Source organism: Hoplias malabaricus, chromosome 8, assembly GCF_029633855.1.
Source record: "Hoplias malabaricus isolate fHopMal1 chromosome 8, fHopMal1.hap1, whole genome shotgun sequence".
NCBI lineage: Eukaryota > Metazoa > Chordata > Actinopteri > Characiformes > Erythrinidae > Hoplias > Hoplias malabaricus.
In genome coordinates, this window is record NC_089807.1 from 35,161,580 (window position 1) to 35,174,025 (window position 12,446).

A 12,446-nucleotide genomic window follows, 5' to 3' on the forward strand; every position below is an offset into this window, starting at 1 on the left:
TGCAACTATGTTTTTCCAAAAGCTGAAGGTGTGTGGTGAGCGAAGGGACTAAGCTGAAGGCATGTTTATGAGCGAGGACTATGTCATATTTGTTTTCTCTGTATGTCTTTGCTGTGGACTATGGCCTACGAACAGATCTGTAAATATGAATGTGGCCTCCAGGGGCGAAAAGTGTTCCGCACTCCTGCTTTAAAGAAAAAAAAACATGACCATCACAATTTGGCCCATGTCAGACTCACTCATTCCTTATGCCTGCCCCTTTTTTTCTGCTTCCAACACATCAACTTTAAGATCTGACTGCTGCCTTAGGTATTCCGCTTCTTTACATGCGATATTTTAACAGCATAATCAATGTTATTCCTTTCTATCAGTGGTATCTTGTATCTGATCTGTATGTATACATTGTGTTTTTGGTAAGGCTATGTGCTGACAGTAAGACTGTAAAACACACCACTTTGCTTATGTTAGAAATCCACAGAAATGTTTTCCTGACCTTACAGAAGGTCTTAAGCCCTTTCAAAGAGCTTGAACTACATAGAATATGACAAGAGTTTTCTTGCCCTTTCAGTACAAGGCAGAACACACAACCAGTATAAATCAAAGTGGACATTTAAGAAAAGGAATAATAAATAAATATATATCATTATAATTGTTGTGTTTTATTTGCCATTGGAAAGGACAAAACCCTTAAAAGGTATTTTGATATTTATTAGGGAGTTGAAATACACTGGTACAGTGCTACACCTGGTTTCATGTTTCATGTTTCTTTCTTATTAACTGGGATCATTCTGAATTGCTTGCCCTGCCACCTGCTCTGTCTGAAGCTTGTGGGCTATAATCCATTGTTTCCCAATCATGTCTTCAGGGACACCCAGACAGTTCCTATTTTCGCTCTGTCCCTGCTTTTAGGCTCTCGCTGTTATTGATTGCTTGGTTCAAATATGTTGGGAATTTGGAAAGAACAAACAAAAGGCATATCATGGGTCTCAAACTACTGCATTGGAGTACATTTTTAAAGTGATTAGAATGTGATGATTTTTGCTTCTAACACATGATTAGAGCTAATTTATTGTTTGAGTAAAACTACACTTAGAGCTTATAAATTGAGCAATAAAATCAGCCAGGTTTGCATGCCCTAATCAGTGCTGGGTGGGCAAATCTATGCTGTATTTAGGGCTACCTACTAGCCCATGTGTTTTCATCAGTGGTTCATTTAACCCACATGAACTATAGAGCTTCGGAGAAAGAGCACATGGGCAGTGTGATGGCACAGGAAATATCCTGTGCTTTTCCAATGCATGGAACCTATATAACTCGTCTTGGTTCGGCTCTTTTGCTTCTCCACTGGTACTTTTTGTCCTTGCTAGCTTACGGTTGCTTATGGAGGAGGTACTAAATCGTGGCATGTAAACCCTGCAGAAAGCTGATTGGCCATAGAGACCTATCCGTGACGACAAAATGCAGAGCTCCAGCACAAATTAGACGCCTGTAAAATCTCAGAAGTTACAGCAGTTTGTAACATTACCCTGAGGTACTCTGAAGAGGTTCAAACGCTCCTTGGGACGATGACCAACAAAAACCTCCAGCACTGTTGTGGATTTCAAAGCATGTGGTTCCCATTAGTGACAGGATTTTTGCCATGTCATTGGTTCCATTTTGCTGGGGAACTGTGGTAGTGGAAAAGCAACCATCTAAAAGTGAGTCGAGTCGAGCTGATGAAATGCAGTGGATAGGCGCCAATACGTAACCTTTGATGTTGATGCCAATATATGCACGCTTGGTAAAGTACATAAAAATATTTACACAGACATTAGTTCAAATAAGTGGTTTCGTTTATTCTCAGTCTATATATTGTTCTTCCGGCTCTTAGTATTACACACAACCGCAGCACATTAAAAAAGACTACATAAATTTCTCAGTGTGAAATGAGTGCAGAATACACTTGACAGTAAACACAGGAAAATAAATGCACAAGATGGTGGACCTAATAAAGAAATGAATGGATAGGAATCAGATATATAAATGAACATAAAAGTAGCAAGACAGATAGTAGTAAGACAGATGATAACACTTTATTGATACCAAAACAAATTGCAGCATCACAGTACTATACATAGTGCACAAGAGAAGACCTACATTAATCAGAGTGCAAAGGTTGGAGTTACAGAAGTACTGTAAGCTGTAACAAAATAATTGTGGTGTTAAATGTTTTATCACTTGATATGATCATTAGTACAATCTCTGCTAAGGCTTACATATGCCATTTAGATAGTTCATATATGTATATAGACCATTGTCACTTTTTTTCTTACAACTAGTTATTCTGATTAATGTAAAGCTGAGGAAAATTCTGGTGCACTGTGGAAGTCAAGTATTTCTAAATATTTTTGCCCTACTGAGTACAAAGAATAGGGCGGCACGGTGGCGCAGCAGGTAGTGTCACAGTTACATAGCTCCAGGGACCTGGAGGTTGTGGGTTCAAGTCCTGTTCCAGTTGACTATCTTTGAGGAGTTGGTGTGTTCTCCCTGTGTCTCCCCGGGTTTCCTCCGGGTGCTCCAGTTTCCTCCCACAGTCCAAAAACACACGTTGGTAGGTGGATTGTACACTCAAAAGGTTCCATAGGTGAGTGTGTGTGTCGCTCTGTGGGGGACTGGTGCCCAGTGATTACGGATAAGCTCTGGACCCACCGCAACCCTGAAGTGGACAAGCAGTTACAGACAATGCATGAATGAGTAAAAAAAAAATTAATTATATATTGGTTCTTACAACCCCAATTCCAATGAAGATGGGATGTTGTGTAAAACATAAATAAAAACAGAATACGATGATTTGCTTGATTGATTGATTGATAAACTTTGGGGGTTTTTTTCTCCAAATTTTAATGTGTTGTTAAAAGGAAAGGTGATGTAACACAATGGTAAACGTGCCCCTGTCCCAACTCTTTTGGAACACGCTGCAGGCCTCAAATTCCTCCTCAGTCAAAGTTAATCCAGTGCCACTATATAAAGTTGTCTGCTGAACCTTATTTGACCCCCATATCATGTATTTTTAGTGATCAGTGAACGTATAACAATCGCCTTTCAAACAGCGTCCACAAACAGGTCTGTCTAATGAGGCCTAATGGTGTCTGTTCTCACTGCATGTGTGCTGCCTCAGCAGTCACTCTTAAGCACTAAAGATGATTTCCACCCACTCACTCACACTTCACACATACACGCAGAATGCCAATATGAGGCACACACATTGACAGAATGGCTTTTGAAGTCTTTACACCCTTCCTTTCCCAAACAAATTTGCTTAATTAATTGTTACTGTACCAGCTGGATTGTGTTCCGTGTATATAGGACATACTTTTTTTAAACACTGGTGTAGAGCTCACAGTGTAGCGCTTGGCAGCTCATGTTAAGCTCAGCTCTAGTATGGATTTAGTGTGAAAGTGCTGAAGTGGACTTTGCAGTCAAAACTTCTTGACATGTCAGCTGTAGTTTGAGTCGTGAGCCATAAGTGTCAGCTGTGCTCAGCCCTATAGGGATAAGTGTTAGTTAATCAGAAAAAAAGGGATAATAGCTTCCTCATGTCCATTTCTTAAATTTGATCCCTCAGCACAGGCTGTCACGCTTGCCTAAGGGTGGTTTTGTGTAGTCCTCAGGTCTAGTTCCCAGAATTTAAATTTGTCATGTTTCTGCAGTTTGATACATTGGGGAAAGAGGTTTTTCTACAGTTGTTGTTGCTTTTCTCTATCTTTTTCTTGCTGTTGCTTTTTTTAAGGCAGTCTGGGACCACCAAAGCCAACCTAAATCCAGTCTTAATGAGAAACTGAAATCAGTGTGAAAGGACTTTTAGCTGCAGCTTCCTGCTCTTCCTTTAGCAGCCTATAAGCACTGACTCACTGGGTTTTGCAAACACTCAAGTGAGAGCAGTCCATGAGCAGATATACTCCTTGGCGACTTTATTAAATGCATTTTATTTGGCCTTGTCTCAACACTGATAGTCCATTTTGTTGAGCCGGCTTATAGGTGCTATTTGTAGTGTCACATTTACAGATTGTAGTCCATCTGTTTCTCTGCATAATTTTTTGGACCCCCTTTTAAACTGTTTCAGCTATCAGGACCCCCATAGGACCACCACTGAGCAGGTGGTTCATTCTCAGCACAGCACACACTGTTATGGTGAAGTGAATTACACACACCACAGTGTTCCTAGACTTTAAATACATCTGGACTGAGAATATATGCACAAACTTAAAATGTGTAGCCAACAGCTTAAAGTGAGAATAAAAGAAGAAATGGGGCATGAAGTGCACTGTGCTTCAACTGAAACCTTTATTAATTATTTTAAATTTCATGTTTATGGGTAGTCTAATAATATAAATGTGCCAACAATATACAAAAATTGTACTGTATTTTAAAAACTCGCACCGCCTACAGGGCCAGTTAACTGACTGACTGACTCCTAATGTTGAAACATGCATGCTAGAGTAGGAACTTTATTTTAATTCTGCTGTTAGTTCAGCCATATTTCACAAGGTGGCACTACTACATCGTCTGTTGCCACTTTTCTTTTTTTGTGAACTAAATTTGGAATCATTCTGTGCATTTCCATCAGCATAAACTTGTTCGCGAACCAGAAAAAGTTCATCCCAGCTGGAACCAAAGTAGAGTAGGTTCTTCAGCGCAAACGGTGGCTTCATCTGTGGGTGTGTTGAGGTGCAGTGACTAAAGAAAGAGCTCAGAGTATCAAATTCATTTATCGCCCAGTTGATTTGGACAGGGTCATTTACAAAATATAAATAAATAATAGGAAAGAAATAAAGAACACACTCCGTTTGTGTGTGTTTCTGGGGCTGCCTTTGGTTCTGTGTTAGTTACATTTCTCCGCTGTTCACAAGCTCAGCAGGATGGCTCAGAACTCGGCAACATTTCACACGGCTGCTGAATTTGTCTTATTTCATGTGATTGTGTGTCTTTGCCAGAAATATTGTGAAGGGAAGTGGTGGGACGGCATTTTGTGGTGTAAGTGTGTTTATAAAACTCTATATAGCTGTGCACAGCTACATTAAACTTCACATGCTTTAACCTGTTACATTGAATAAAGAAGTAATTGTAATTCTTAAAATCAACAAAATGTTCATGGTCTTATTTGTTCTTTGGTGGTAGATCATCTAGTATTTATGTATTTTAAATTAAAATAACAAGAAAAACACTGATGCTGGTGTTATATGTTATGAACAAATCTTTGTGCTTCTTTTATAATTTCTGCATTTATTAGTCCTGCCCTCCATATTTTCTGTACAACACAATCACATAATTGAAACTACGTTTAAACAAAGACATTAATGTGAAGTACCAAAGCTTCTCCAGACATTCCAATAATAAGGGTATGTATTTTGGGCTTTCCTGTTTTTGAAATGCCAGAAACACAACTGTGACAATGGCTATTTGGCTAATGGCGGTCCAGAAGAACTAGGCTTGTCTAGTTTTCTATTTTCTTGTTACTATTTTAGTATCACTGTACTTCTGAAAATGGTCCACCACCCAAATAATACCTGCTTAGCTCAGAACAGGGGTCCTGTTGGGGAACTGATTATTCCTGACTGATAAAGAAACCCTACCAAATTATGCAGGGAAACAGATGGACCACCATCTATACTTTTGCAAGTCCAGCTTGCACTTACAAAGTAAGTGGACCTGATAATATGGCTAGCAAAGTGTATAAATGGGTAAGTGGCTAATCTACAGACATCCCGCACTCTTGACTTTCTTTGTTGTGGAGGCATATTACTGGTGTAGTGTGGCCACTCTTTAGCTGTGAATGGAAGCTAATGGGCAGAAATGTTTGTGATGTCATTGGGCAACGTTTGCTTTGTTCGCTACGTATTGTGGCTTTCAAAAGAAAAACATATTGTTGCTTTTTATTTTACTACATGATTTGAAAACAGTAGCTGTGCTTCATATTGTGTGTAAATTACATGACGAACGGACCAATTGAAATGCTCCACAATTACTTTGAATAAAATCTTTTTGCACTGACTTCCTTTGAAAGTTAAGAAGTGTTTTTCCTTCTCCTTTAAATTTGTGGAGATACAATCTTTCTTTGGACAGCAACAGTATGCAGTTTAATTCAGTCTGTCCCATTCAATGCCTGCTGCTTAGTTTTGGAAGTTTTAGCTCCAGAATTTAAAGAGGGGGATCTTCAGAAGGAGATGAAAAGAGGTGTGTTTGTGTTCACCACCCACCCCCAACCCAGTCCAGCTGAGTTTGAGAACAGGGAAATTATTTCCCTGCTCTTTTCCAACTTGCTCTAGTGTCTGTGGAGACGGATGAGGTTGCTATGGTGACAGGCTGGGCTCTGACCTCTGGCCCTCGGGTCCACAGGCTGTACTCACAATTCTGTCTCTCTCTCTCGCTCTCTCGCTGTCTCTCTCTCTCTCTCACACACACACACACACCTCACTCTGTATTCTGTACCCTGAGGAGAACTGTTATACCCAGTTTTACAGAAGTTAACATATTTCAGCTTTCTACAGTAATTCATCATCTCTGAAATGAGCTACACACTGCAGCTTTTGCTTCAGTTTAAGGCATTGCAGCCCCTTTTAATAACTTTTGCTTGGGTTGAAGATATTATTCATTTCTTTGCCCAATCAAATATTTTCCCAGCTCTAAATTCTTAATGATCTGCGGGAGCAGTTTGCAAACTTTTATTAAAAAGCGTAGGTGTCGGTGTGTCAAAGTCAAAAGTACTTTCAAAACAAATATATTCAGCGCAGCACCATCTTTCTCAACCCCACCCTGCACTCACTGATCTTGACTAGAACCAAGATTGCCACACAAATTGGAGGATTACACAGACACACTCAGCAAACACTCTCAAGGCAAAGCAAACAGTGAGTCCACACGCTCAAGGACACCCACCGGTGGCTCTTAAATCAGTGTGCGATGGCATCTTTTATCCTGCCAAGCATCTCTAGCCTATCTCTCTCTCTATCCCTCTATCTCCCCCTCTCTCTTTCTTCCTCAGCATGAGGTGATTTGTGATGCTGTAATGGCTATTGCACTGCGTTTTGTGTGTGATTTGTGGTGGAGCAGTAGCTATCTCTCCCTGTTGTCTGATTTGTGCCAGCTCGCTGCTGTTATTCATTTATCCTCTCATATCGCTTCCCAGATTTGAGGAGCTTGATGGCTGGGTCGTTTTGTATTTTAAGCCTCACAGCGCAGGTCGTTTGCACAGCAATTTCGACTTAAGAAATATTTCTCTTGCCCTCTTTTTTTTTTTTTTTTTTTTTTTTTTTGAGGGGTGGGGGGGTGGTAGCTCCCTAAGATCGATGTAAGGCTGTTGCTTTCATGAGTATGCGTCTTTTGACCTGGTGCCTGCGGGCTGAGGAAATATGAATACAAATGTAGATTTCATATTCTTCTGTCTGTTGATCTGCCCAAAGTGCTGAAATGCCCTTCCCTGATGGAAGCTTTCTCGGCTCCACATTGCCATCTGTTGGTGTCTTAATACAATTATGTAAGAAAATGATACAAACTGTTCAGATAATATCTTCAGGATGATTTTCAACAGATATATTAGGGGTCATTAATATTATTCACAAAGGGCCAGGGACTTTGTGTTTGTGCAGGTTTTCATTTACAAGAGCATCCAATATATAACCGATTAGGGCTGTGAGGCTTTAAGGTTACTTTTTTATATAAAAAAAAATCAGGATCTTGGTAAGTTAGTGTTGTTCAAAATATAAGCATATATTTACAGATTTATTTTTTTGGTCACTTCTGAATAATTAACAATATTTGTAGTAAAATAAAAACTTAATAAATTAAACCATTTAATATTATTAATATATTGTATATATTTAATTTAAAATAATCAGTATTAATACAACATTTATTTTGTTGCAATAATGTGTTGTTGAATGTCCTTTTCAGTGATTCTTTTCTTATTGCCAAGATACACTGAAATATTGTGATATTATTTTAGGGACATATCGCCCACCCAGTTGTTTTAAAACTTACTATCTAATCTAATGTGTTTCTGCTTGAATTAAAGAAAACCTGGAAAGAGACATGGCATGAAATGACATTAATGAACGTTTGAGTGGAATAGAGTCTCAAAAACAAGAGAGGAACAAGCTCCCAGCAACATAAAAAAAATATCCCAGCTTTAATACTGCAGCATATTTACAGTGCAAGACTCGTCACTGAAGTATGTCAAACTACAAAAGCAATATAATTGTTCGTAATCGTGGTAAAATGTGCAGTGAATTGTGATATTAATTTGCGTTCATATCGCCCAGCACTATGTGCCTGTATGAGCAGCCCTACAATGATAAAACTTGTTTTCTTTTTAGGCTCTACTCAACACACAAACTAAACTACGAACACTAGTCCCTGACTTTACCTTCAATCTTGGATTCTCTGGAAAGTTCTACCATGCAGGTAATTATATTAATTTATTTATTTATTTAAGTTTCTTCTCATTCCCAGTTGAGTTTTGCTGCTGTTAACCCTTAACCTGTACGTCTGCATAGGTACTGAAGAGGAGGATGAGGGTGATGACATGTTGCTGCAGCACAAGGAGGAGTTTTGGTGGTTTCCTCACATGTGGAGTCACATGCAGCCACACCTTTTCCATAACGTCAGCGTGCTCTCAGAGCAGATGCGACTCAACAAGCTCTTTGCACAGGTCAGTTACAACAGCAGCAAGAGCCTTTTCAGCCTTTACAGCCTTTTCATAATAAAAACATTAATTAGGATTGTGTCTGAATCAAACCTTGTGTCTGATAAGACTTTGTTGAGAATATGATAGATTTGTCACTGTAGTATCAAGGTACATTTTAGTTTTTATTCATGTTATTGAATATTAATCCTTAATTGACCATCTGATTTGTGTTATGTGTGCGCTGTGTGAGGCTCATTACAGTCAATCTGAAAGTAAAGGGGTCTGTGACTGCGTGTGTATTCTCTGTATCGATTGCTGTCATTATGTAATAGTCATGACTTTAGTTTTACTTGTAAATATCATGCACATTATTTTTGTTTGATATCTGTGTCAGTGCTTCCCCCTGCTATAAGTACAGTCCTCCTTTTGCCCTTGACATACTTTTACTTGACTTCAGAGAGGACAGTGAGGGTGTCCTGTTGAAAATGAGCACACATGGTTGTAATGGTGACTGCTGAAGTGGTATATGGCCCACAGGCAGGCAGACAGAGCCAGGAGTCTGCTGTGAATACAAACCAGGCCTCCCCTCCGCTCCCTAATCCTTCTGTCACATCCCGTCCTTACACCAGACACTGACATGCTCTCTCTATACTGCACTGGTCAACGAGGAAGACAAAGCTCCTTCATCAGAGCTTAATGAGCCTGCAAACGGCTCTCCTTAGCAAGGACGACGACTAGGACACACTCGCACGCACTCTCACACACTGTCCTCAATAGGGTCACATAAAGAGAGGGAGAGAGTGAGTAATGCCTCGGACCCCAAGAGTTTGCAGTGGCATCAAATACTCTGTCAACTTTTTTGTCTGAAAGTGCGTTCCTTTCGCCCCCGTGTGGTGTCTCTGAAGATCTTCTCTGCCAGTCAGAGTAATTGTTTATAGGTAGCTTGATTATACCAGACATTCATAATGCATACATGCCTTCTGGACCCTGCATGTGAGCAGGAAGCACTGCATTGGCCCACCATTTTGTGCAAATGAGGATGTTATACATGTGTTTCAAAAACAAAAAACAAATTTGTATTTGCACAGCAGCATTGATTATTTTTTTATTTATGGTCGATAGCAAAAAACAATAATTCTAACACAAAGCAATAAAAAAAATAAAACAGTACTGTCATTTCATGGCAATGACAGCATTAAATATTTAATTAAAAATAGTCAGGATACTGTGCTTCACTGAGCTTATAGTGGGTATCCTCATTCTGGCCAACTGCATGTTTTATTTCAGAGAGACTATAATTAATCCTGGTTAACAGGGCCATCGCTACCACAGGGGCAAGCGGCCATTTGACCCACCACTTTTAGAAGTATAGAGGCGTTGCCCCACCACTCTTTTGTTTCGTTTAAGTGGGTCATTAAGAAAAGAAAAAAAATCCCTTGAACCACTCCTAACACAAACCTATAGGCACTAACAGGCCAAAAGTCATAACCAATTAAAATCTTGATTTCAGTTTGGGTGAAATCACGGCTGCAGCTTCTGTAAGAGCAGTTCACCACTGCTCAGACTAATCTCGATTCTGGTAAATTCGGTAAATATGAAGCACAGATGGTCACAATTTATGCTAGGACAGTTACATTTGCCGAATGGGGTCTGGGACATTGCTTACTGCTGCTAGGAAACTGGCTTATATCATTTTAGGGGAAATGCCACTGATTTTTCAAAATGTCTGCAGAATCCAGTCAGTGGGTAAACAGAGACTCTGATCTCGTTTACAGTGGTGGTGATAGGAACCAGAGGTCATCATGTCTTCAATATAAATACAGGCATTTCATTTACTGTCCAAAGCCACTAGTGCCTTGTGAATTATTGCTGTTTTAGGTGTGGATAAATACATTTTAAGACAAATTCGCTTTTAAATGCATCTAAATAAGTTGCTTCAAACTACTCAGGCCTCAGGGACGAGTCCAGATATCTGTAGCATACATTTTACCCCACCTCTTTTCAAGGTGTGGTGCCACCCCTGCTGGTTAACTTGATTTACTGCAGTACAGTATGTGAAATATTGAATGATATAACAAAAATAAAATGTCTTAAAGAACCAGTGGTGCAAAATTTAAATTCTTGAAACCTTATTTCAAGCTCATGTCAAAGATTTTTAATGTAAAGGCCAATGTAGCGGAAACCTGTGTATCGCTGTTTTTTGATATTGTTAGGGTGTGTTGTTAATGATGTTATGTTGTCATCTTCCTAATGGCTTCTTCTCCTTTGTTGTCTTCTTTAGGAGCATGGAATCCCCACAGATATGGGCTATGCTGTAGCACCCCACCACTCAGGGGTGTATCCTGTACACAGCCAGCTCTACGAAGCCTGGAAGAGCATTTGGGGGATCAAAGTGACCAGCACAGAGGAGTATCCCCACCTAAGGCCAGCACGCCATCGTAGAGGCTTCATACACAATGGGATAGAGGTACACATTGTTTTTTTCATTGTCTTTACGTTTTAAAACCTAATAAGCACTGGTAATCTCAAAGAAATGATGACTTTGGTGATTAGAGAAGAATACTAGAAAAGTGAATCATTTTTCCAAAATTGGTCATGTTTTTCTGATACTGATCCTATTGCATAACGAGCTGAGGTTAGAGCTCAGCAGGTTTAATCAGGTTCTCCATTGTACCATGAATCTGTACCAACCACTGTTTATGCCCTTGAGCAAAACTGTTCTTCTCCCTGGGTGCTAAAGTATCACTCCACTGTGTCTTCTCTGTCTGTGTTGAGATATGCATGTTTGTGTTGAGATCATTAGAGCTTGGAAAGTAAAAAGTACCTCCACCCTCTCTCTCTCCCTCTCTCTCTCTTTCTCTCAATCTGGTTCTCTCTCTCTGTGCGCAGGTATTGCCCAGGCAGACGTGCGGACTCTTCACCCACACTATCTTCTATAATGAATACCCGGGAGGTTCCCGCGAACTTGACAAGAGCATCCGCGGAGGAGAGCTATTCCTCACTGTCCTCCTCAACCCGGTAAGTAGCTACAGGCAGCAGCAGCTGTTTGTATGTAGTGGCTTTTTTTTTAAACACATAAGCAGGTGGGTATCATGGGTACTGTAAACAAGCTAACAAGATTACTACACTCATACTATCATCTGTGATGTAGCTCAAATGGGTGCTTTTCAAGTGCATTGGCCTTTACACTGCTCAACTTGGCTGGGCTCTACTTTTTTTGCTTTTCCATTTGGCAAATCTGGTACCTGATGCATGGAACCAGGTTTTTTTTTAGTACCTGCTCATCTGTGGTTCCAAGCGAGTCCAGTAGGGATTAAACCATGTGTAAACCTCGTAGAGCGCTGATTTGCCTTAGACACTTACCAATCATCAAGAAATGCAGACATCCAGCACAAACTTGCTAATTGCAACCTCTCCAAGCTACAGTACTCCTCAATTTTGGTTTTATCTCACACACAACAGCAACTCATAAAATGACGCTATGGTCTTTTGGAAAGGTATGAACGTTCCTTAGACTGGTTGGCTGACTAAAGACTCCAGCAAGAGCTGGACAGTGCAACAAGAAACAAAAACTACATTGATATCTCTGAACTTATGAGTGGAGCCATGCTCTGTCCCAATACACAACGAGTAAACACCCCTTAAAGTTAATATCACCATTGCTGTGTTTTCCAAAGCCCATGGTTCACTGTTTTGCAATGTTACCGACTACATTTTGTGGGGGGAGCTGGTGTAGTGGAAAAAGATTCCATGCCAGTATAGTTTGTAGGCCTGTCACTTTTAT

At 40.0% G+C, this 12,446-nt stretch overlaps 1 protein-coding gene across 4 annotated transcripts in view; it reads left to right on the forward strand.

The window, feature by feature from the left end:
- Window positions 1–12,446, forward strand: part of ndst2a (N-deacetylase/N-sulfotransferase (heparan glucosaminyl) 2a) — a 160,283-nt gene that overhangs the window by 140,404 nt on the left and 7,433 nt on the right. For all 4 annotated transcript variants that reach the window (XM_066678766.1, XM_066678765.1, XM_066678763.1 and 1 more), the window contains 4 exons: window positions 8,352–8,439; window positions 8,532–8,686; window positions 10,944–11,129; window positions 11,552–11,680. In XM_066678766.1, coding sequence (XP_066534863.1) covers window positions 8,352–8,439; window positions 8,532–8,686; window positions 10,944–11,129; window positions 11,552–11,680 — 558 coding nt within the window. The remainder of the gene's footprint in view (window positions 1–8,351; window positions 8,440–8,531; window positions 8,687–10,943; window positions 11,130–11,551; window positions 11,681–12,446) is intronic.